We start from the raw sequence: 26,468 nt of genomic DNA on the forward strand, positions 1-26,468 counted from the left end.
TTACGTGCCAGGTAATATACTAAACACTATCCAAGGAGTGTCTCATCGAATCCTGTAACAAACCTAGGACGGTGGTGCTATCATCATCGGAGACTGGAAGAGAGAAGTTTAATAACTCCCAAGGGGACCTGACAGTAAAGACCAGAGACAAGATTTGAACCCACATGGGTCTGACTTCAAAGCCCATTTCCTACATCCTAACCACTATATTCTGCTGCTTAAAGATAATCAGATACATGTTCTTTCCTAGTATGGCAATGCTTTTAGCCTGAACTCAGCCTAATTAATTATAATCATGTAAACAACTTGTGAAATTACACAGAAATATTAAACTTTTTGATGTCTATCTCCATATTATGCTCCTAGAGTTGGTCAAGACACATGTCCATTTCTGTACATCTCCTGCCCTCAACGTTGTAAGAATCTGTACAAGACCAATAACAGTTGAATAAAGTTTCCAAATACCTAAACTACTTGGTAATAAGCTAAGAATCTGTTTCTTATTTATTTATAATACAGACTCATAGTTGTAGTTAAAAAAATGTAAGCACAAGTTTAGTGGAGGGTAGCTACCAATCTTTTGAATGGTTCAATAACGCAAACTACAAAAGTTGTTCATAAAAATGTGCTTTTTATTTCATTAAAAAACAACAACAACAACAACCTGTCCAATATCACTCCCCCTTCATGCAAACAGCTCTCATGTGAGAGTCTTTAAATTTTACGCTTTTTCCATTCTGGCTCATTCTTTGCTTCCTCATCATCAGATTCAACTTGGGCAAACATGGTTTTGGGCTGAGTCCTAAAAGAAAGTTAATGAAAAGAGGAAAAATTTAGTCAGCAAGTGTTTATTAGATTAGACTTTGCTACTTTCATCAAGTGGAAGCACGTCTGGGGAATCAACTACATCTCAATCATTAAATATCAATCATTAAACTTCTGGCAAAGAAAAGGATAACAAAAATTTACTTTTGTTCATCCAAAGAGTCAAAGAGTCTCTTAAAGATTTCCCTCCGTGGCAGACCATGTATGCTGTCCTTTTCTTAAATAAAATGAAAATACATCAAATTCAGTATAATCTTATATATTCATAACCACCCTCTACTTCAAAATCATGCTAACTGGGACTTTTTGGGAGTCCACGTTACAGTTACCAAGCAAGAACACACATGATCTTTATTTACAGCTCTCTGCGTTGTTCCTAGACTTAAGTAGTCCAAATACATGTGATTATGGTACACATGAACAGGAGAATTTGAGATAATCGCTTTCTTATTTAATGAGTCTAAAATAATTGATAGCATATAGAGTAACTTGAGCACTGCCAACAAAAATGAAACAACCAAACAAACAGATGGGACATTCTCTCCACCCCAACACCCAGTTCAGTGAATGGAAACGTCAAGACTCAAGCATTTTAGGATACATCACTGGCTACCGCTGTTGTTAATACTGGCACATGGTACCTCAAGCAATCTTTGTGTTAGGATGTTTTGGGCTTTGTAAACACACCTGGTTCAGTGACTTTTTTTTAATACACCATTCACATGGAAAATAATTTCAAGAATATGTGAAATGGTTATAACTGATGCTCCTTTCAGTTATGCTACTATTGATTCCCTTTTAAAAACAGCTCTATAGGGGCACCTGGGTGGCTTAGTGGGTTAAGCCTCTGCCTTTGGCTCAGGTCATGATCTCAGGGTCCTGGGATGGAGCCCCGCATCGGGTTCTCTGCTCAGCAGGGAGCCTGCTTCCCCTTCTCTCTCTGCCTGTCTCTCTGCCTACTTGTGATCTCTGTTTGTCAAATAAATAAATAAAATCTTTAAAAAACCCAGCTCTATCACATTACAAAGAAATATTTTTAGAAAGCTTTTTTTATTTCTTATTTTTTTTGGTTTCAGGAGTAGAATTTAGTAATTCATCACTTACACTCACTAGTGTGCTCCTTAATGCCCATCACCCATTTAGCCCATCCCGCCATGCCTCTCCATTAACTCTGTTTGTTCTCTATTGTTGAGAGTTTCTTATGGTTTAACCTCTCCTTTTTTTCCTCTCCCATAGGTTCACCTGTTTTGTTTCTTAAATGCCACATATGAGTGAAATCATATGGTATTTGTCTTAGGTCACTAGGCATAATACTCTCTAGTTCTATCCATGTTATTGCAAATGGCAAGATTTCATTCTTTTTGATGGCTGAGTAATATTCCATTGTTTATGTATGTATGTGTATGTATATGTATGTGTGTTTGTGTATATGTATGTATATGTGTATGTTCATATATACATAGCACATGTTCTTTAGCCATTCATCAGTCAATGGACATTTGGGCTCTTTTCATAGTTTGGCTATTGTCAATAATGCTGCTGTGAGCATCAGGGTACATGTATGTGTCCCTGTGAATCTGTATTTTTGTATGCTTTGGGTAAATACCTAGTAGTGTAACTGCTAGATTATAGTAGTTCTGTTTTTAACTTTTTGAGGAACCTTCTCTGTTACTGTTTTCCAGAGTGGCTGCATACATTACGAGGAAATATTAAAGCACTGTATCTGAAGATGATATATTTTTGCTTATATCTTCATCTTTAATTCAGTTCATTATATCAAGGTAATTCCAGAATGTTAAAATAATGACAATAACCATTCCTTTTCTTTGACAAGTGAAAACAGGGTTAAAACCTATGTTACTTGTTGCTGTCTCTTTATTATTCTGGGAAGAAATATATACTATCCACATTCATGCTGATGTTGCTCTGATGCAGAAGCCATCATTCTGCGTCATTCTGGAATTCTGGAATTCCTCATGCCTGTCTCTCTAATGATCCACACACCTACCGGGAGTCCAAGCTGCCCCCATACACAATCCAGTCAGTTGAAATTCTTGTCACTTCAAGACACTGCTATGACATCTATAAACAGGTCACAGCCCTAACATTTCCAAAAACAGTTGCAGATTTTCATAGGTCATGAGTTGCTGAGTTACTAGAAAGCAGCCCCCCCACCCCCTAGGCCGGCTCTCTAACATGTGACAGTAGGGCAACTGGTGTTCATTACATATTTCATCGTCCGGCAAAGATATGGACCACTGAGGTACAGACAAGACCTATATGGGAACAAATGTGGTTTAAAAACTATTTGAAAAGAGAAGAAAATAACATGGTCTTGTAACCATATCTGGCAATAAGACAACAACTCATCAATGTTAGTTGGAATAAGACTTAAGTACTAAGAATTGGTGTTTTTTGGATATTAAAAAAAATTAAATGACAGATCACAGGAAGAACAAAACCTAAATCTTAAAAAAGCTATTTCATTTAAGTAATTGCTCTCATATTCTACCTACTTTCCAAAGTATTTTTTACAAGTTGGTGGCTAACTTGAAGAACATAGAATGAATGGAACTATTTCACAGGGGGGCAGAAAGGGAGTAATGACTGTAAAGAGGCATGGGGAATGTTTTCGGGCGATGGAAATATTCCACGATCTTGACTGAAGTGATTACACAGGTGTATACATTTGTCAAGACTTGAAATGGGTGCATTTTGTATCTTATTATACATATTATACCTCAGTAAAATGGACCTATAAAGAAAATCAAAACCAATGAGTAGAAGGAAAGGGTAAACATAACAATACAACACTCAACTTCCTAGTAGCCCAGAAAAAGACAAAGAAAAAGGAAATATATTAGTTTTCAAAGGAGATACCTCTTCCCCCAGCACTAAATTAAATTAAGCAAAATTCACTGATTAAACTTTTACATCAGGATCACTTAGACTGTTGTGCTGAATTACCAGACCACAGCAGTTTCCTTTGTCCTCTCCAGGTATCTTAACTTAGGGGATATGAATTTGTTTGGAAGGTAGAATGGTCTCTTTGAGGAATTCCATACAATTTAGTATTTTAAATTCCAGTTTTTGAACTAATAACAATGTTGCCAGAAAAAGAATCATATTATGTATATGCAACATCAAATCATGACATTTAGCTTTCAAACAGCCAGGCTGTCCTTCCCCCAAGGAGAAGCTCCTGCCCAGATTTTCCCAGCAGTACTTGTTTACCACTTTGTCTTGCATTTTATTGGCCAGGTAGGGAACACCTGCATGGAAGAAGTAGGCTCCTTTCAAAAAATGGTGCTGGCAAAATTGTTCCAAAAGCAATAAATAAAACTGGACCTCACCTTATTCCATATGCAAAAATTAACTTAAAATGGATCAAAGACGTAAACCTAGAGCAAAAACTATAAAATACTACAGAAAAGCTTTATGACATTGGATACAGTAATAATTTCTTTGATAAGACAACAAAAGCATAAGCACACACAAAAAAAGCCCCAGGTAAACTGAACTATATCAAAATAAAACCTGTGCATCAGTAGATACAATCAACAGACTGAAAAGGTAGCCTATGAAAGGGGAGAAAATGTTTGCTAATTATATATTTATAAGGGATTACTACCTAGAATATATAAAGAACTCCTAAACTCAATAATAACAATAAAAACAACAATAAAAACGAAACCCCAAACAACACAGTTAAAAACAGGGTAAAGGACTTCAACAGATATTTCTCCAAAGAAGATAGCAAAAGACTTAACAGGCACATAAAAAGATGCCCAACATCGCTAACCACTAGGAAAATCCAGACCAAAACCACAGTGAGGTAACACCTCACACCCAGCAGGATGGCTACTATCAAACAAAAGACAAACAAACCAAACCTAGAAAATACCAAGTATTGACCAAAATGTGGAGAAACTGGAACCCTTGAACAGTGATGGTAGGAATGTAAAATGGTGCAGCCTCTATGGAAAACAACACAGTAGATCCTCAAAAAATTAAAAATAAAATTACCATGTGGTTGAGCAATTCCACTTCAGGAAATATGCCCCCATACTTTGAAAGTGAGGCCTGAAATATTTGTGCGCCCATGTTCGGTGCACCATTATCAGAACAGTCAGAAGGTAGGAGCAACCTAAGTGTCATGGATAGAAGACTAGATAGAAAACAAAATGTGATGATATGTACAGTGAAATTTATTCAGCCTTAAAAAGGAAAGAAACTCTGGCAAATGCCACAAAGATGAACCTTAAGGACATTATGCTAAGTGAAATAGGCAAGTCACAAAAAGACCTATACTGTGTCATTCCATTTATATGCGGTACCAAGACAGTCATATCCATGAGACAGAAAGCAGAATGGTGGTTGCCAGGGACTGGATGGAGAGGAAAGGAAGAGCCCTTGTTTAGTGACTATAGAATTTTAGTTTGGCAAGATGAGAAGAGTTCTGTAGACTGGTGTACTTAACACTATGGAAATGTACACTTAAAAATGGTTAAGAGGGTAAGTTTTAGGTTATGTATATTTACCAACATTAAAAAATTTGTTTTGATTTAAAAAAGAAGAACCAGACTCTTGGGTTTGGGAATAAGGAATAATGAACCTGCTTCTAGAATAAACAGGAAGCACCCTGGAGAAGGCCTCAGCCTCCAGTCTGGGGCCCAGCCTAGAGCAGTGCTTCTCAAACCATCTGTGGTGCACGGCCAGGCTTTGTTTTCTAATTTCCAAACCCTTGCAGATAAGTACCATATTTCTAGAAAAATTAAAAGACTGCAAAGTGCAAATCCAAATTTTAATTCGATTCCAAAAATGTATCAAATTGCTCTACAATTTCCTAAGTGCTTACTCTCAATTCCTACACTTCCCCTCACGAGTACTGCTTGGGAGAGTGCACTGAGCAGCACCTGTGGGAACACCTTCCCCCCTCTGCAGCTGGGGACAGAAAACAGTAAAGTTTCAGATAGGCTCTGAAACCAGGCTGTGGAGTAAGAGTCTGTCTTCTTTTATTTTAAGATTTCTTTTTTTTTTTAATTTATTTATTTATTTGACAGATAGAGAGTACAAGTAGGCAGAGCAGTAGGTAGAGGGAGAAGCAGACTCCCCGCTGAGCAGGGAGTCCGATGTGGGGTTCGATCCCAGGACCCTGGGATCATGACTCAAGCTGAAGGCAGTCGCTTAACAGACTGAGCCACCCAGGCGCCCCTTTTTAAGATTTCATTCATTTATTTGACAGAGATCACAAGTAGGCAGAGAAGCAGGCAGAGAGAGGAGGACGCAGGCTCCCTGCTGAGCAGAGAGCCCAATATGGGGCTCGATCCCGGGACCCTGGGATCACGAGCAAGGCGAGGGCAGAGGCCTCAACCCACCAAGCCACCCAGGCGCCCCAAGTTGATGTCTTCTTAACATCAACTCTGACACAGGATGAGTTCCTTCAACTGGAGGGAAGTACTTCTCACCTTGGGAGAAGCCCACCCTAGATAATGGCACTGAAGACTGAGTAAAGGACTGGGTTTGAGGCCGTGCTCTCACAGGCCCACCCCTGAAAGAGCAGTCCTTAATCCCTGGGAGTGAGGGAGAGCGCATAAGAGCTCTATGTTATTTGCTGAACTAAGACCAGGTTCTTCAAAAAAAAGTATTTGACTTGCGTACATCTCTATCTAGTCTAGAGAATGCATTATAGAAGCAAAGTGAGACAATTACAGCCTTAAATCTTGAAGCTATTCTTTCTTTTCAGCAACTGTTATCTTTAAATTTATTTCCAGCAGTTACTCTTTTGAAAAAATTTGGAAACTCCTATATGACAAAGACCCCCTCACTCCCCCACCAAATTCAGTTCAGATTATCTAGGGCATTTAAAATGGGTTTCTGCAGTCACTACTTTTTAAGACAACGAGAAACAGAGATGATTAGGAAGAGTTAGGAACAGAACCAAAAGATTTCTTCCCTGGGGGATAGCCTAATTTGCCCTTGACATAGAAAACTACTATAAAAATAAATCAACAATGCCAAGCAGAAGTAAAATGACACATGCAAAAAAAAAAAAAAAAAATGCTAATGGATTTGAAAACACTTAAAAGTTGCTCCAGAAGCCTCTGCTTTTAAAACCAATAGGAAACCAACAAATAAACAAGAACAACAACAACAACAAAAAAATACTTCAAGTCTCTATTAACATTGTTCCTGGCCACAAAAGTGGATTCTTTTCTGAGCTGCTTAAAGAAACAGAATTTGTAGCTGATTTTAATATAGACTTTGTTGGGTGCTCCTATGAGTAAGAGAAAACCAAACCAAACCAAATGGGCACTGAACACATGGCAAGAACTCAGGAAATATACATAGAAATAAAAATTGAGCAAGAAATATAACCCACCACCTTAAGAAAGCATTACCATTTCTGACCCATTCCTGTATCTTCTATTTAATCAGTTCGTCTAGGATTCTATACCTTGTTTCACGAGAGACAGAAAGTTGCCAACTCAAACTTCTAGCCTCATGGAAGATTTGTGTCAGCTGCCCCTAAACAAAAGCCTATAAAAAGACTGATTTGAAGGAAAAGGTGGTAAGGGGAACATTCCATTCAGCCAAGGGTATAATCAAGGCAGCTGCTCAACAGGTCAGTAGGGCCCTGGTAAACCTCATTGAGAACCAGCAGAGTAACCCACATATTGAAATCAGCTTTATCCAGACTATCTAACTTACTGGTTGATGGCCCACACTAACCCATTTTTCTAAATGTTAACTGAAAACTTAAACTTAACAGAAAGCTGTTTTCCAGTTTGATTAACTCACTTGGTGAACAGTAAACATTTCTCACTTGACTACATACATCAATTTGTTTACTAGAGTTACCAAGAAAAGGAGAACAGATTATGTATCAACATAATTATTGTTATGAACCATTCAATAAACTAATCAGAGAAGGGCTGAAAGTTTTTTTGTTTCATTTTGTTTTAGCTTCAGTAAACTCTGCATTTGCTAATAATTAACATTTCATGAAGCAAAGATAAAAGCTTAAGCAAATGTCTTTCTCAAATCTATCAATTCTTATGAGATGATACTATGTGCTGAATAATTTCCCCCTTGGGACATTTTTAAAATGGAATTCTCACACATATCTGGACAAAGCAAGTTTTTCCCAGCAACTGTGTGTTAGCGGAAAAATGTCAGAAGCCCAACAAAAACTGAGTCCCACCTTCAGTGTTTCCATCCAGGGGAATCTGGTGTAGAATAGTCAGTAATAAATAAAGATTCCTCCTGCAATATTCTATGAGGACATTTCTGGGGTGCACTGCTGGTGTGAGATATTCAAACTGTCAGCAGAGCGGTCTTCTCTCTTCTGACTGAGCTCTAACCTAGGACTTTTACACTCCCTTTCCAGAAGAATCTCAGAATGTTTTCAGCTGCATTGGAAAGTACACAGATCATGTTCTTTTTAATTAGGGATATTCTTCTGATATGATTCATTTAAAAAGCATAAAGCCAGTTCCAGGGTCACAGAATGAGTATGAGGAGAAATCACTTATAATATTCAGTCATCAGTATGTGAGTATAAACCACAAGCTTTTTTGGCTCAGGGCCCATTGTTTATTATGAAGGAAAACCTCAAAGCCAAAGTCAATTATAGCCATGACTTGACAATCTGACACACTTGTTAACCCTGTTAGAATGAATACGGTCCAGATGAACTGTGACCCAGCCATCACAATTGCAGAATTATTAAGATTAAATAAGGGGCTTGACCAAAAGATTCCACTCGAAATGGGCCCTTCTTTCTGGTGAGGAGCTAATCAAAGATTTTTTTTTTTTTTTTTAAATATTAGGGATGAATAAGAAGATGAGACGCAACATGCTGTTTCTATTTTCAAAAAATGAACACATAATATTTTGGAAAAATAGATAAACATATCTCGGACTCATTAAAGAGGGCACACTGACTCATAATGCTGGTGTGTGAGTTCAAAGCCTGGATGAAGGTAGGGAAAAGGGACAAACATGAAACCTGTGGAAATGGGAAACAGAAAGAGAAAACAGAGGAAAAAAAACAAAAAAGAATCCTCTAAAATCACCACTATCTGCCTTATCACCAAATGGTTAAACAAGTTAAAGGAAAAAATCTTTGAAGAGTGCACAGGCCTAAGGCCGTCCAGGTGTCATGGCGCCCTCTCTCAACTGTAGAGCTGGGCCTTACTTTACCACAGCCAGGCTGTCCTCACACATGGGGAAACAGCGCCGGGCCACATCAGCGAAGCACAGGGCAGGAGCAACACCCTGGAACTTCTGGTTCTTAGTCTAGTGCTTGCCTCTGCCATGCTGGCTTACACGGTTGTCTTTTCAGCTTCACTAGTACTCAATTTTTTTTTTCATATCTGCCATGAGTTGCCTTGTGATGAGCAGCAGTACACTGTAGTCGTCAAGGGCAGAAGCTTGACCCGGAAGCCAGACAGCCTGCACTCAGATCCCAATTCTGCCACCTGCACCTATATGGCTTTGGTCAGCTTACAAGCCTCAATCTGCCTCAATCTCCTCATCTGTAAAATGGGGACAATAATACTGCTTCCTTCACAGCACTGTTGAGAAGATTAAATGAATAATATATATACAGTTCTCAAACAGGGCTGGCATACTGTAAGTATAATAAAAGTATCATTTTTATTATTATACCTTTTGCTTCTGCTATCATGGATTGCTCATCTCGTACAAAATGTTTTCAAAAAGTTATATGTAGAATATACATTTAGCAAAATAATTTATATATTAAATACATGACAGCACCTTGCTATTTTTTAAAAAAACCAGGGAAATTACTTGGTTGTGCAAATAATCTGTTTCTTCAGCATAAATCTCTATAATTGGAATAATCTATTCTGTATATTTTAAAGGGGTAAATCATTTGTGGTTTATTTGTGGTTTACTTTAGTAAACAAAAATAGTTTTACAAAATAGGTTTACAAAATAGTCACCTGGGAAACTTCTTAAGATGCAGATTTCCAGCCGCAAGCTCACAGAGTCTAGCTGAGTGTGAGGAGCGGTCTAGAAACCTGCATCTTTAACCTCCCTTCTCCCACCCTTGACTCTGACACAAGGCGGTCCACAGAACCACTCTGAGAAATGCTGGCCTCTACACAGGGATATGCTGGATGGGGACAATCAGTCACCTAAATATAACTCAGGGAAAAAGTTACACTTTCCTCTGTGGGTTTATGTCTCTTCTTGGCAAAAACAATATACAAACCTTTACTCGCTCAAAGAACGACCTCTTTAAATACTGCCTACTGACTCAACATGGTTTTAAACGGATCCTTTACAGGGGAACGATATTTCAGCACACACACCTACATCCAGGTATCCCGTATCTGACAAGACATGCACACTGAAAACTACATGGATGGAACTAGCGAGAATGGCAGCTTCTCTGGCAGGAAAAGTGACCATGGCTGACAGAGCTGTCAGGATGGCAGGCTGCTGGCCTGGGGCCAGGCTCCCACACACGTCCCTCTCGGTGTGATGTGTAAGCTAATAGCATTCTGGATCTATATCCTGCCCGCCCTCCAGCCGGCTCCTCTTCCCTCCCCGCACAGCCACTTCTTTTAACCAGAAACTGTAATTGAATCTGCCCACATGTGGCTGCACGAGGGGCCTCTGTGATCCTGCTGGGTTTTAAAACTTCCATGGCCCTCACACTGCTGGTGCCAGGAATGAAACTCGAGGCCTCCATCGGCACAGGTAAAGTGTTTAAAGACTGTTCGTTATCACCACTGGAGAAAGAAGGTGGACACGTGTCATGTGCCAGCACGGGGATTTAGGGAGTGCCTAATGGGGCTTTTCTGTGATAAAGTGAGGTACAGCCAATCTTCATTTCATCACTGACAGAAGTCAATTGCAGTGAAGAAAAACAACCAGACACACATTCTCAATTACAGTGACCTTTACGGAAAGATCCTTTTAAATATTAGCTTCCCTTCGGAGACTCTGCCACTTGGCAGTAAACAGTATACTCCAGCAGGTGAACACAGGAGAAATAGCAGCACAGCCCTGGCTAACGAGTCACATGCCGCAGACAGTGCCTGAACTTAGTATGCAAGAAGTGGAAGGTGACCAAATGGGCTGGAAGGAGACGGGAGGAAAATGCCACCGCGGAAGGGTATAGATATTAAGAGAGAGCGCAGCCCTCTGAAGAGCTCACTGGATGAGGGACGGCGGGAGCTGAAGTCCAGTGCTGCTGCAGTCACTCTGGACGGCAAGCTTCAGCCTCCTCACATGTGGGGTGAAAGACAGGACAGTGCCTGTTCTCCCCACCCAGCAGAGCTAATATTTAAGCAAGCACATTATTCAGCTGTAAATATAATTCAACTACCTATAATGCCGGAAAATATCATCCGTTAATGCTCACCAAAAAAACCCAAAAGAACTTCCACTTCAAGCAATTCTATTTAAAGAAAGCTGAAAATCTGGGTGCATGAATCCCCAGGACAATATTAATTACTAAGCAGACACAGAAGACTTGGAAAATCCAAACAGAGTATTTACCACGAGGGGATGGAAAAGAGAGAAACCAAGAAATTACTCTTCACCTTCTCCTCCACAAAAGCACCGGGTTGTGACAGTTCCACAGGTGAACTCTATCAAATCTTTACAACGTAGATAGGTTTAATGGTATTCAAAACAGTTTGAGAGTATATACAGAAAAGCGTACAAGATTTTTCTGAAGCCAGTCTGACACATGACAAAGAATAAACCATAACTATGTAAGGGTCATGCCAAAGATGCAAGGATAATTCAATATGAGGAAAGCCAATAATATACTTCATCATACTCATTGATCAAAGTAGAAAAGTCACAGGGTCACTTTCATGAAATACAATAAATGGATGCAATAAAATTCAGCATCTATTTCAGATGAACATGCCTCTGGTCTTTGTATGGTGTTTTCTTGGCATGGAGTGCTCTTCCCTTGGATATCCACACGGCTCACTCCTTCACTCAAGTAAAAAATCACATAGCAGAGGTTTTTACCCCAATCACCGTATCTAAAAAATAGTAACCTTTTCTTTCCCTGGTTACTCTACATCCACTTATCCCTATTTTAGTTTTATTCTTTGCACTAGCTATCATCCAAAATTTAGGGACTTATTTACTGTGTCTGGCAACCTGAATATAAGCTCCATAAAAACTACTGTATCCCCATAATCTAGAACAGTACCTGACCCATAGTGTTCAATAAATCATTATTGAATAAATAGAAGAGAAAGATATGGATTCATCTGTAACATGTTGTATGCACGAGTTCTCAAAAATTATGCTTTATGGAGAAGTATCATTAAACAATGACATCATTAAACAATTGAACAATGTGATATTGCCAATATTTGACTTTTTTTCACCTACAAAAGGGCAATTACTTGATTTAACCTAATGGAGTCACTCCTTTAAAGTTCAAATTAAGAAAAAGATGTGTGGTATCATGACATTATTTAATACTGTGCCAGCAGTATTAGTAAATACAATTAGATAACTAGTATAAAAACTGGGCAACATTTACTTATGATAAAAACTCTCAAAAAAGTGGGGTTAGAGGGAACATACCTCAGCATTATAATACCTGTATGTGAAAAACCCATAGCTAACATCACATTTAGTGCTAAAAACCGAAAGTTTCTCTCTAAGATCAGGAATAAGAAAAGGATGTCTACTCTTTGCCACTTTTATTCAACACAGTACTAGAAGTCCTAGCCACAATAATAAGACAAGAAAAAGAAATGAGGCACCCATACTGATAAAGAAGTTAAACCATTACCGTTGGCAGATGACATGGTCCCATACATTAAAAAAGCCTTAAGACTCCAACAAAAACTACTAGAAGTAATAAATGTATTCAGTAAAGCTGCAGAATTCGGAAGTTAATATCCAGAAATCAGTAGTGTTTCTATACACTAATAACAGGGTAGCAGAAAGATAAATTAAGAAAACAACATGATTGTACCAAAAAGAATAAAATGCCTAGAAATAAAGTTTACCAAAGAGGCGAAAGACTGTACTCCAAAAAACTATAAAACACTGATGAAAGAAACTGAGGACACAAACAAATGGAGAGATATTCCATGCTAATGGATTGGAAGAACAAACATTATTATAATGTCTATATTACCCAAAGCAATTCAATACAACCCCATATCAAAACACCAACAACATTTTTGTTAAGACATACTATAAAGCTAGAGTAATCAAAACAATATGTTACTGATACAAAAACAGACACATAGTTTAATAGAACAGAATAGAGAGCACAGAAATAAGCCCAAACTTATGGGCTTGATTATAATTATCAATTACAGATTGATTAATGCTTAATCAATCTATGACAAAGGAGGCAAGACTATACAATGGGGAAAACCCAGTGTCTCCAACAAATGGTGCTAAGAAAGCTGGACAGTTACATCCAATAAAGGGAAAGTGGACCCCTTTCTCACACCATACACACAAAAAGCCCTCAAATGGATTAAAGACCTAAATGTGAGACCTGAAAAGCCAAAGATTCTAAAAGATAATATAGGCAGTAATTTCTCTGACATCGGCCTGTACAAACATTTTTCTAAATGTGTCTCCTGAGGCAAGGGAAACAAAAGCAAAAATAAATGAGTGGGACTACATCAAAATAAAAAGCTTCTGCACAGCAAAGTAAACCATTAACAAAACGACAACCTACTGAATAGAAGATATTTGCAAATGACAGATCCAATAAGAGGTTAATACTCAGAATACATAAAGAACTTATATAATTCAACACCAACTGCTTCCCCCTAGCAATCTGATTAAAGAACAGGCAGAGGACCCAAACAGACATTTTTCCAAAGAAGACATACAGATGGCCAACAGACTAATCATCAGGGAAATGCAGCTCAAAACCGTAATGAGATATCACCTCATGCTTGTCAGAATGACTAAACTCAAACACACAAGAAACAATAAGTGCTGGCATGGACGTAGAGAAAAAGAAAACCTCATACACTATTGTGGGAATGTTAACTGGTACAGCCACTGTGAAAAACAGTATGGAGGCTCCTCAAAAAATTAAACATAGAAATGCCACGTGATCTGGTAATTCCACTATTGGGTAATTTACCCAAAGAAACAAAAACAATAATTTGAAAAGATACATGCATCCCTATGTTTACTGCAGCATTAATTACAACAGTCAAAATATGAAGCAATCTAAATATCTATCATTGGACAAATGAATAGGAAAGACGTGACACACACGTACACACAGTGAAATATTACACAGCCATAAAAAAAGATAAGTTCATGGCATTTGAGACAACATGAATGGATGTGGATGGCATTATGCTAAGTGAACTAAGTTAGTCAGAGAAAGACAAACACTATAGATTGCATTCACCAGTGGACTCTAAAAAAGCCAAACAAACAAAACCCTACAATGAATAAAGAAATAAAAAACAGAATTTGACCTATAAATATAGAGAACAAACTGATGGTTGCTACAGGGGAGGGGGTTGGGGGTTGGGGGAGACAAAGGCTTCCAGTTATTGAATGAACATGTCACAGGAATAAAAGGCACAGCATGAGGAATATAGTCAATGATATTGTAACAGTGACATAACAGGACCGAGGGCTGCTACACTTATGATGAACACAGCATAATGTATAAACTTGTAAAATCACTAAGCTGCACACCTGAAAGTAATGTAACATTGTGTGTCCTCTAAACCCAAATAAAAAAAAGTTTTTAATTAAAATAAAAGTAAATTAAAATAATTAGAAAGAATGAGGTAAATGTATCATTATTTGCATAGAATATAATTTTCTGCCTGGAAACTACAAGTAAACCGAGTGGAAAATTATTGAAAACAAGAGGAAAACAGGGTAAACATAGCTGTATATAAAGCAACTATCTACATATGCATTAATAATACACATTTATGTGGCCACACAGCACTTCCATGCACACAGGAGTTATAAACTCAGCAGAAGAAAAGGTTCTATTTACGACAGCACAAAAAGACAAAATAACTGGAAACAAAATTAAATGTGAAAGATCTATATAAAGAAAACTTTAAAATACTACCGAGAGACAGAGATGTGACTGAATAGAAAGACGTACCCTGCTCTTGGTTTATTTATTTATTTATTTTTTTAAACAGTTTTTTAAAAAAGATTTTATTTATTTATTTGACAAAGAGAGAAATCACAAGTAGGCAGAGAGGCAGGCAGAAAGAGGGGGAAGCAGGCTCCCCGCTGAGCAGAGAGCCTGATGTGGGGCTCAATCCCAGGACCCTGAGATCATGACCTGAACTGAAGGCAGAGGCTTTAACCCACTGAGCCACCCAGGTGCCCCCTTGCTCTTGGTTTTAAAAAACCAATATTGTAAAACTCAGTCTAAGTTAATATATACATTGACTCAATTCCAATACAAATAGCACCAAGAATTGCGGGGTGGGCTGTTTGCTAGATAGCTTAAAGTCATGGAAACCTACAGAACGGAAAAGTTTTACTAAGAAGAACGAGAACAGGCAGCCCAGCAACAATGAAAACAGTCTGATACTACTACTTGAACAGACCAAATAACAGAACACAACAGAGAGCCCAGAAGTGGGCTCAAATTCAAATGGAAGTGCGTGTGTATAACCATGTGGTTTCAATTCAATGAGGAAAACTAGATTATCCAATTAAAAAGTGTTACAGCAACTAGCTAACCAACTGGCTAACCAACAGGAAACAATCAAATTAGAGCTCTACTGTGGTAGGCTGAAATATCCACCTAAAATCCCTGGACGCTGTGAATACGACCTTATTTGGAAAAAAAGGTCTTTGCAGATATGACTAAGGATTTTAAGATGAGGAGATAATCCTGGATTATCTCGGGTGGGCCCCAGATGATGTCATGGGTATCCTTATAAGAGAGAAGAGGAGACTCACACAAAGCAAAAGTCAAAGAGAGAACTGAGAAGAGCCTGGGATGACCGTGGCTCTGAGCCAAGCTTGCAGGCACAATCTGGAAGCTAGCAGAGGCCTGGAACAGATTTCCCCCAGAGCCTCTGTATGGAGTGTGGCCCCTATGACACCCTTATTTCAGACTTCTGGCCCCCAGAACTGTGAGAGAATTCATTTCTGCCTTTCAGGCCACATGCTTGTGGTAATTTGTTCCAGTGGCCACAGGAAACGAAGATACTTTTCTCACTCCCTTTACTAAAATAATTTCAGGTGAATAAAAGATTTAACACTAAAAAAATAAAAAAGAAGGTATTAATGGAAAGATGGGAGAATCTGAAGAACTATCTTGAATGCAGAGGCCTTCCTAACTAAAACAAAAACCCAAGAAAGAAAAAATTCCTAAATCTGACTACATTAAAATACATTTGATAGCAATCTGCTCCAAATAGGTCTGTGTGCGTTTACATGCAAAGTAAATGACTGAGGTATTTCCATAAATACTGAAATAATACTGCTGATTATTGGGTGATATTAACAATATATAATTTAAATGAAGGTGTCAAAGACCTTACTTACCACGGAAGAAAATGAGACACTGAGAAGATAACTTTTAGAACCTACTGGATAATAAGTCCTTGCTAGAATCCAGGCCAGGAAGCTGGCCTTAGAACTTCCAGGTTATTGTTCTAATTTCTAACAACTAATTATTTTGATGAAGGATCTAACTTTAATATCATATGTCATTTACATGTCTGAGATTTTAAGGAATATATGCACAGTGAAAAAAATCCAGCAGCAGTGCTCATGGGCAGACTAGGGAACTTGGAAGGCCCCTTTCACTTCACGCTGCTCTCCCCACCCCGCCCCCCTCCCCACTCCTTTGTTCTCCTACTTAAAAGATACCCACCACCTACATTTCTTGTATTTCTTCCCAGGGGGAGTTCATGTATAAATGATCAGATATGCGAGTAGGTACATTCACTGTGTAAAAACACAGGTATACAGAGAGCATGTTTTGCAAGCTGGTTTCTATTTTTGCTTATTGGTTTTTTATTTAAGGAGACTGGGACACATTCATCCATATATACCTAGCTCATTCTTTATATTTTCTTGTTACCTTTAATTAAATAGATGCATTGTACTTTTCTAAAACAGTATCTCACTGAAGGACACCTACATTGTTTCCCATCTTTTGCTTTCATAAACAATACTGAACTTAATATCTTTGGACATACATATTTACCCACATGTGCAAAACTTCTGGAAATAGAATTGCCAAGTCAAAGGCTATTTGCATTTTAAATTTGTATAGATAGTGCCAAATTTTTCTCCAAATGATGCTCACTATGTTTAGCACATCTTAAAACATGGCTCTGTTTCCTCTTCTTTCCTCAGCTAATTTTTTTGCCCGTTTCTAAACAAATTTCCTTAAGTATAAAAAACCCCTAATAGTAACAGAAAATAATGTCTCCATTAAAAACAGAAGTGTCAACAGAGGCATAATCTATAAGCTTATCTGACTGCCAATGATGTGTTGACATACATTAGCTTACACACACACAAATTCTATACAAAAGAGGGCTAAAATGCACACTAGTTAGCTGGCCAGCCTTAATATGACCCTCTTAGCTGTTGTAATATTATCCAACTAATTGTTCAGAGATGTTCCATCTGTACCATCCGGTTATTAGTACATACTGTGAACAACCGCCCCTGACAGTACGGAGTCAAGTCTGTTCCTCTACACGGACAGTGGAGGACGCAGCACTCCCCACCTGAGGCCCGCCAATCTCTTCAGCATTTTTGTGTGGGGTACTTTCATTCACAACAGCAGCAGCTCTCTCTCTTTGTCAGAGGGCTGTCAGCAGGTTGCTGAAGCCCTGGAAAGCTGAAAGTACCTGGGAATACCTGCCCCTGGCCCCATCTCCAGCCATTAGCAAGGATCAACAGAAACTGCAGTGTGAGGACTCCAGTCACCATGCCTCTGACCTGGGTCTCCAGGGTTACCCTGCAGACTGAGCTAAAGGGGAGCTGGTCCCTGAAACCTTGCTTGATACAGCCTTACTTGGCCTCATTATACTTCTCTACTCCCCTATTGGTTTTCTCTATGGGGGCGTCCTAATAAGCATCCTAATAATAAAGTATCCTAAAAGCACCTTTATATGAATCTTTGTCTCAATACCTACTTCTAAGGAACCCAAGCTAAAACAGTGTGTTTTTCTTTTATGCAAATAGCTCATAATGATTAGCAGACAGAGCACTGATACTGGTATAACATGTCTGTTGAGTTGGTTCATAAGTGATTTTTTCCCAGCATATTAATGTTCTGAAAAGTGATCAGGTTCCAGCTTTCTCAAAATTTAAGAGAAAACTTTAATAATATATAAAGACATCAAATAAAAACCTAAACACACCTCCAATGATATAAAAATACATATGCACAAATTTATTTACTGTAGCACTATTAGAAATTGCAAAATACTGGGATAACCTAAATGTCTACTCATAAGAGAGTGGTTGGATCAACTATACTTCCCTGCAATGGGGTACTATGCAGTAGTGAAAAAGAACGAGAAGGAGCTCTATGAACTGATGTAGAATGATTTCTAGGGCATAATCCTAAGTGAAAAAAGCAAAGCCCAAAAGGGTATTTATATTATGCTATCCTTCAGAATAGCATATTATATTATGCTTCTCCTTTAGAAAGGAGAGGGTAGAAGAAAATACCAATCTGTTCACTTGTGCAAAAGACCTATGGGAGAGGTAGACCAGAAACTAAAGAGATAGACTACCTGCGGAATGAGTGGGGAAAGGACCAAGAGAAGTGGGGCATGGAAATGTGGGAACAGAGGGGAAGAACAAGTCTTTTTTAAGGCCCTGACTCCTAACACTAGAGTATTATTTTGCACACCCTACACAAACCTCCAAAGTAAACAGAACATAGGGGAAACCCCAAAAAGGAATGCACACTAACAAATGACCCTAGCTGCATTTCAAACAAATTCTAGAACCACCCTGACTGGAGTGGAGAAGAAAATATCTCACCCAAGTAACTGTGAAAACCAGTCTCTTGACCAAATACTATAAGGCCAAAAGGACAAAAAACAAAACAATAACCAAAAAAAATCCAAAAAACCCCAAAACAACAACAAAAAAACTACATGAATGTGGTTAAAGAAATCCTAGTTGGGGAAATGTTTCTTACAGGTGTATGGGTAGGCAATTTTGAAACTACTTTATATGTAAACTAGCAGTGAATAAATAAGTGAATATATTGTCAGTAATGAAAGCTTGGTTTTTCATTATTGGAGAAAGAAGTTAAAAATACAGGAAGGAAAAAGGTAAAATGAAACCAGGAGGATAGGACTGAAATCAGAGGCATCACTATAAACTCATAGTTTTTAAAATATGAATACAGATATATATGCATGTGTGTATGTATGTATGTACATATGTGTATGTGTGTTGAAGCACAGGTTAGTATACATATATATTTTTTCAAGTTTTGTCAGCTAAGAAGACCTAAAGGAGGAACTAGAAGCAATGACGCTTGGGTAGCAATAGGGACATCTAGCACCAATGTCTTGGTTTCTAAATATGTTCTCAAACAAAAGAAGCCTAGGCTCCTTGAAGAAGTAGTTGATTCCAGGCCTGGAGGAAGAAAACCAAAGATGACTCTGGCACATTATATGGTATCGGAAAGCAAGGAAGTGCTCAAAATAAAACGAAACAAAAAATTCTACAACATGACCCTTCTCTAGTGTAAATGTGCCTGGTTTGGAGGCTTTAAGAACCACTACATGTTCACCCATGTTGAGCCACCTGACGGAATCCGCTAAGGAGGGCTCTACCCCGCCGACGTGCATGCTCCTTACGGACACAGTTCTGCAGCTGAAAAGCAGTCCGTGATGACAGACCTACAAGCTGCTCCTCTTCATCTGCTTTTAAACCCTCTTCAACTGAGGTAACGCATGCGGAGAATGCTCTTCCTCCTTCTCCTCAGAGGTAGGATGGACTTCCCATAATGGGTTTACACTAGGTCATAACTGATGGAATTGACCTACTTTAAAAATGCACCATTCTAGAGTCCTAAGATACAAACAAATAGCTAGGTTCAGGACTAGGAGTACTTGGCTTATTTTTCAGGCTCAAGAATAAAACAAGAGGGGCGCCTGGGTGGCTCAGTGGGTTAAAGCCTCTGCCTTCGGCTCGGGTCATGATCCCAGCGTCCTAGGATCCAGCCCCGCATCAGGCTCTCTGCTCAGCGGGGAGCCTGCTCCCCACCCACCGCCTGCCTCTCTGCCTACTTGTGATCTCTGTCTGTCAAGTGAATAAATTTAAAAATCTTTTAAAAAAGAATAAAACAAGAAATAGAGAGTTAGAACCTCAAAGTAGTGTTGTTATATTCTTTCCAATTCATTCAACATAATATATTTTTTTCTGTTTTCAAAGGCTGTTTCCTTACTTAGAATATGCTGGAGAAACCCAATACGGGTTGTCTTCAGCTGCTTTAGCATGCCGCAGAATGGCTTCCCGGGGATTGCTGTCATCAGTTTTGTCCAAAGCAATGTTCTTCACAATGTATGACGACAGAGTGCCCCCGTGGGTTCCAACCCGGCCGCCACGACCTGTTTCCAAGGAAAAAATACAGATCAGAACTGGAATGAGCCTGACAGTATAGACGCATACTACCTTGTATGCCCTGTACTTATCTGAAAAGGTTGAGAATTCCTCAATGCTGGCTTCCAAGGTGGCAGGTGACATGAGAAACAGAGTGAGGCCAGAGCTTCAGGTTTACCCAATTTTTGTCATTCCCTACGCGATCAAGGTTTGGAGCGCTCTGGGGCTTCTTCAGATCCCAGCCTGAAGCACACAAATCTCAAGGGGACTTTGGTATCATCTCTTCGGGTTTCATTTATGGATCATAACAACCAAAGTAGGAAATCACCAAACTTTAACTTTCCCAGAACATTTTTAAATTTTTTTTTAAGATTTTTATTTATTTATTTGACAGAGAGAAATCACAAGTAGGCAGAGCAGCAGGCAGAGAGAGAGAGGAGGAAGCAGGCTCCCCGCTGAGCAGAGGGCTTGATGTGGGGCTGGATCCCAGAACCCTGAGACCATGACCTGAGCTGAAGGTAGAGGCTTTAACCCACTGAGCCACCCAAGCACCCCTCCCATAACATTTTTAAATAGAGATTTTTTTAAAGTATGTCTTAGCTGTTTCATCTACATAGTGATACCAATGCAAGGAAGAATTATAAATACTTGGCCATGAGTAGGCCTTGAAAAGATTCCTTAGGCGTGAACATTTGAAATTCAATTAATAAAAATAACCAATACTGGGGCACCTGGGTGGCTCAGTCAGTCAAGCGGCTGACTCTTGATTTCTGCTCAGTTCAGGATCTCAGGATTCTGGCGTGGAGCACTGAGGCGGGCTCCCCGCTCAGCAAGGAGTCTGCTGCAGGACTCTCTCCCTCTGCCCCTCCCCCCCACTTGCATGCACACATACACGCTCTCTCTTTTTCTCTCTCTAATAAATAAACAAATCTTAAAAAAAATTAACCCGTTTTCATTAGGTGCCTATTATAGCTTTAAACAAATATATCTTAGGGCTTGCCATCTCCCAAGTACCTTGTAGGAGAAAAAACAAGTTGAATTCCCCGATTCACGTTATTTTATGGTACTGGAACTGCTCTCATAGACAAAAGCTCTGTAAGGGCAGGGATTTGCACCCTGCTGGATCTCCAACAGCTAGTCTGGTGCCTGGTATTCAAAAAAATGTATGACTTTCATTTTGAAGACCTTATTAATTTATCTGTCAGAGAAAGACAGAACACAAGCAGGAGGAGCAGGAGGTAGAAGGAGAGGAAGAAGCAGACTCCCCACTGAGCAGAGAGCACGACATGGGGCTCCATCCCAGGACTTTGGAATCATGACCTAAGCTGAAGGCACATGCTTAACCCAGTGAGCCACCCAGGTACCCATAAAATCTATGACATTTTAGGAAGATTTGAAAAAAAAAACCAAAACTACACATGAAGAGCCAAATTGTGCTGTATGATTAATTCTATAAATCAAGATAAGAGGGGGCACCTGGGTGGCTCAGTGGTTAAGCCTCTGCCTTCGGCTCAGGTCATGATCCCGGGGTCCTGGGATCGAGCCCCGCATCTGGCTCTCTGCTCAGCGGGGAGCCTGCTTCCTCCTCTCTCTCTCTCTGCCTGCCTCTCTGCCTACTTGTGGTCTCTGTCTGTCAAATAAATAAATAAAATCTTTAAAAAAAAAATCAAGATAAGAGGAGACTAAAAAAGGCAGGAAATAATTAGTTGTGACATAATTTGTATGGCCAGTAACTGTTACAGTACTTACAGAACTATTATAGTACTGAGGTGGTTGGGGAGCTCTTTAGGAAGAGACGGATCCAATCTGAGAAAGCTCTGAAGGCAGCGGTCATTTTCAGAATGAGCAGAATGGTTTCAGAACAAAAGTAAAGAAAGAGGACAATTCAATGGGCATTTGCAGGCAGGAGTGACCTGACAGTAGTATCAGAAGATCGGAGGAGGAGGGAAGGTAGGCGGGATGCTCTAAAGCACATTAGCGTCAGAATGCAGGGAATGGCTCTCTGGAAATGCAAACGCACGGTGGGGAGCTTATAAGATTTGGGGGCAGTAGCAGTGTGAAAGCCAGAGGAGCTGGGAATAAAAGCTATGTAGAAAGTGGATGGAGGCAAGGTGGGAAGGAAAGAGAGTGACTTGAGATACGGTGCCTAGTTAGAAAGGCTTTTCAATAATCCAGGTAAGAATATTATTTAGGAACTTTGATTTAGAATGGTGGCAGAGAAAAAAAAAAAAAAAAGTTAAGATAGATATGTGAAATGTTTTCAAGGCTCAAGGCAGAAAGGGCAGCCAAAAACAGATGGAGGCCCAGAACTGAGGTTCAGGATGAATGAACAAGTCAAAAGCTATAGGCTTAGGAGCCTAGGAAGACAGAAACCGCACAAGTGATAACAAGTAAAATGAGATTCCAGTAAGTGTATGTGTTCTATGATAGCAATGTTGCCTTACTTGCTTCTGGTACCTACTTTCTTTCTTTCCTTTTTTTGGGGGGGCGGGGTTGGGAGGGGGTACCTACTTTCTTCAAATTTCTAAAGACTTCTATCCAACCTCTAGGGGAATGGGCAGCTCCATTTTATCAACATAAAACTAAATGATGGCCACTTCTCCCTTATGTGAAACCTAATCCAGCCCAGATTCTGGTCACAGTGCTCAAATGTTGTGTACGAAGCCAACACTGACAGCAGTAGTTTCAACATTGGGTTCCGGGAACCCTAGAGTTCCACCAAGATCACCTAAAAGGGCTTAAGTCAGAGACCGAGCAGAAAGGGGCCCAACCTTCTCTCTGTTAGCACTGCAGCTCCATTTTTATAAGTTTTATGCACCAGGATTCTGCATCCTTTAAGCAAAAAGTTCTGATGCTAAAAAGAAAATGTTTGAAAACCACCATGTAGTAAAATCTCTCTAGAGACAAAGCAGCAATCAGGAGCAAAGCATCTTCCCACTTCTCTCTCAGCGAACCCTGCCCCCCCCCACCCCCTCCGTAGGTCACCAGCTGGATCAATCACGGTCACCTGGGCCTGCCACAGGAGGTTCGGGTTTATGCGACTTCAGGGGATCCAGTCTGTCCTTCTCCAGCTGTTTCCTTGTACTCCGTTGGCGGGGTTCACGGAACATAGGCAAGGCATGAGCTACGAGAAGTCACATTTGAAAATTTTTATTATAATAATAACCCTTCCATCCAAAAACATAGCTGAAGCATGACTAACTTGAAGATGAAATGGAAGTCATAATGACAGCCTTCCTCTAATAATAAAAGACAGTCTTACTGTAACCCATTAGCTAATTTTGTTTGAGACCAGACTCATTGTTCACCTCTCCTGGCAACTAATGGCACTCAGGAAATACTGTCAAACACTGTCACGGAAACACTGGTGAGGCTCCCCGTCGCCCAAACCATGGGTAGCAGTTAAACTTAATTTCTGTGGTTTTGAAATGAAAACACTTAATGGGACTGCAGCTTATTTTTTTTCTTACAGGACCCAAATGTGAATGAGGCCAGCAGCTTGCCTGTCAGCCCTGAAGTCTCCTCAGACTCCTCAGAAAACCTCTGGAATCACTTCACACATTTCTGAAATGTGACCACCTCTCAGGAGGAGTTGACAACACTGAGTAACCGGAAGGGAGGAGCACGTCTCCCACTGAAACTGGGGTAAAGGTTGCCCTGAATACGGGGGGGTGTCTGGATCTCCGGGCATGGTGACTTGATGAAGACTTTTCCCTACTTCTATATGGTGGACGAAACAAAAGGGTAAGACTCAGAGTAGTATTTGTCCAATTGCTACTGGTTGTTTACTCAATGTCAGAATTAAATCTTATAAAAGAGTCTATGAATGTAAAAGGAAAATAGTGATATTCTGCTGGAGAGCAAGAAGGTGACTGGGGGTAAAATTAAATGATCTTTTTCTTAACCAAAAACTGTTTCAGAATATTTTCTTTGGATCCTTACATGAGGAGTACAACCTCCTTTAAAAAGAGAAAACCTTTATCCAGGGGAGTAGGGCAGAGAAGGCAAAGGATTAAGAGGGGCTCAAAGGGAATTTATAATATGAATGATAGAAATGTCTCAAATACTTCAAAAACTCTTCTAGTATCCCCTTCTCCCTAGCACCTGCTGGGGCCAGGACCATCTCACTCACCAGTAAAACTCTCCTGCCTTGAGTCAGGGGAGCTGAGAAACACAGCCACCCCGTCACTCTGTTGGGCAACACGACACAACAGTATTTTTAGGAGGGGGAAAAATAGCTTTTCACTTCAAACGACTGGAGGAATTTAAGTAGGCCGCATGTAATTACATGAGCTAGACTGGTTGTGACACTGACTTTAACACTTCTACTCTTGCAAAAAGTGTCACGGGATCTCCTTACTGATCATAAGCTCCAAGGGACTTGGTCTTACAGGAGACCCACTACCAGGGAGAAAAACCCAGCAGTACAGCGCCCCCTGGGCTTGAGAGGGAGACCCTGGTGAGGTCCAACTGCTATTTCTTCCAAGATGTCCCTCCAGCCTCTAGCTGTGACAGGTCTGAGACTCTGGCCCTGGGCAACACACATCTGTCAGGTTGACAAATGTGAGAGAAGCTGCTTATTCTGGTAAGATTTCTGGGTAGTTCCTTTTGTATCTAAATGTCTCCAGATCTATTGTCACAGAGTCTCAGAGGGAGCTGAAGGAGACCTTTCACCCAGTCTCCCCCCCTCTCCTGATAAGGTTCAGTTGTTCAACATCACACTGCATGCCACTGGTAGAACTGGACAAATCCAGGTCTCCTGATTCCAAGACCAGCACTCATTCTTGTTTATTCTTAGAACAGATTGTTATTCTTTAAAAGGCTGCTTTGGAGTAATGCATTAGGCTCAAATAGGCTTTTCCCTTTTGGGCTGAAAGTTACATGAAATTACGCTGTCTCTGTGATGAGTCACAGAAGCTACAGCGGTTAGCTGTTACATGACTCGCAGCCCTGTCCACATAGTATTTTGTAATATACACCCAGACTCCGAAGACTTTTTCTGTCTCTAAAGCCATGAGAGCAACACCACACTACAGCAGAAGGGAGAAAGATGATGGAGAGACCACGCTAACAACTTACGGGTGATGATGTAGTCCTGGGTTAGAGTCTCGGCTTGTTTCGCCTTCCGCTGGGTTTTAACCACACACAATTTTGCTCCCCTGGGGCAGGTAAAAGCACATTATTTTCTTTACTTGGTCTTATAAACAGAAAGTCATGTCAAAAGCATTAGATACTTTCAGGATCACACTCTGTGCACACCATCTCGCCAAGTCCTTGACTTTCTAAGGGATGGTCAACAGAAGGGGCCTTGGTGATAAGGACTTAAATTTATGGGAAAGCAAGTCTGTCAGTCAGTGGTTAGTACTGAGTGGAAGGGTTGGAGAGGTAACTGGGCAACAGAACACTAGTTTAAGAAATCTATAGAAAGAACTTAAAATTTAAGATCTTAGAGAGATATAAATAAAATTTAAAAACCTTTTTACCGGGACGGTCACAGGGTTCAAATTTTAGTTTCTGTCTCAGATGAAAGCAACCTGGGTGGTCTACACCCCAAGTGGCATTTGTCCACATCTCAAATGTAAGAGTACAAGTGTCTGGAACTGAGTCGGCTTGGCAGTGTTGCCACGGGGCAACTGCCCAAGAATGTGCGGGATTAACCAAAAGTCCGATTAGAACATTTCACTTCTCCTTAGCAATATGAGCGATCCCTCTCAGGAGGAGCAAATACAAATAAAAAAGTTTCTTCAAGATTCCAAACATAGTAGTTTCCAAATAGGGGTTAGCAAATGGGGCTCACTGTTTTCTCAAGTGAAACAGACCTTCTCAGTCTAATTACGTTAGCATTTTTAATTTCTTTACTTATTAAAAAACAAACAAAATCCTATTTGTTCTTAAATACAATGAAAACTTTATTTGAGAGGGCAAGGGTTCCAAAGCTAGTCCACAAAGTTCCAAGGGAAGACAGGACTGTCTGTTTCTATTCAGATCCAAATTATAACAATGAACATTCATTAATAGAGGAGGAGTTTCCTTTCCTCAAAAAGGATATGAGACCTCACAAC

At 39.8% G+C, this 26,468-nt stretch overlaps 1 protein-coding gene across 1 annotated transcript in view; it reads right to left on the reverse strand.

Annotated features, from left to right (window-relative positions):
- Positions 1-611: 611 nt before the first annotated feature.
- WDR70 (WD repeat domain 70) overlaps positions 612-26,468 on the reverse strand; it is a 304,933-nt gene continuing 279,076 nt past the window's right edge. The window contains exons 15-18 of the mRNA XM_032337571.1: positions 25,486-25,565; positions 23,414-23,530; positions 20,252-20,414; positions 612-802 (exon numbers count right to left, since the gene is read on the reverse strand). Coding sequence (XP_032193462.1) covers positions 715-802; positions 20,252-20,414; positions 23,414-23,530; positions 25,486-25,565 — 448 coding nt within the window. The 3' untranslated portion in view covers positions 612-714. The remainder of the gene's footprint in view (positions 803-20,251; positions 20,415-23,413; positions 23,531-25,485; positions 25,566-26,468) is intronic.

Source organism: Mustela erminea, chromosome 3 (assembly GCF_009829155.1).
Source record: "Mustela erminea isolate mMusErm1 chromosome 3, mMusErm1.Pri, whole genome shotgun sequence".
NCBI lineage: Eukaryota > Metazoa > Chordata > Mammalia > Carnivora > Mustelidae > Mustela > Mustela erminea.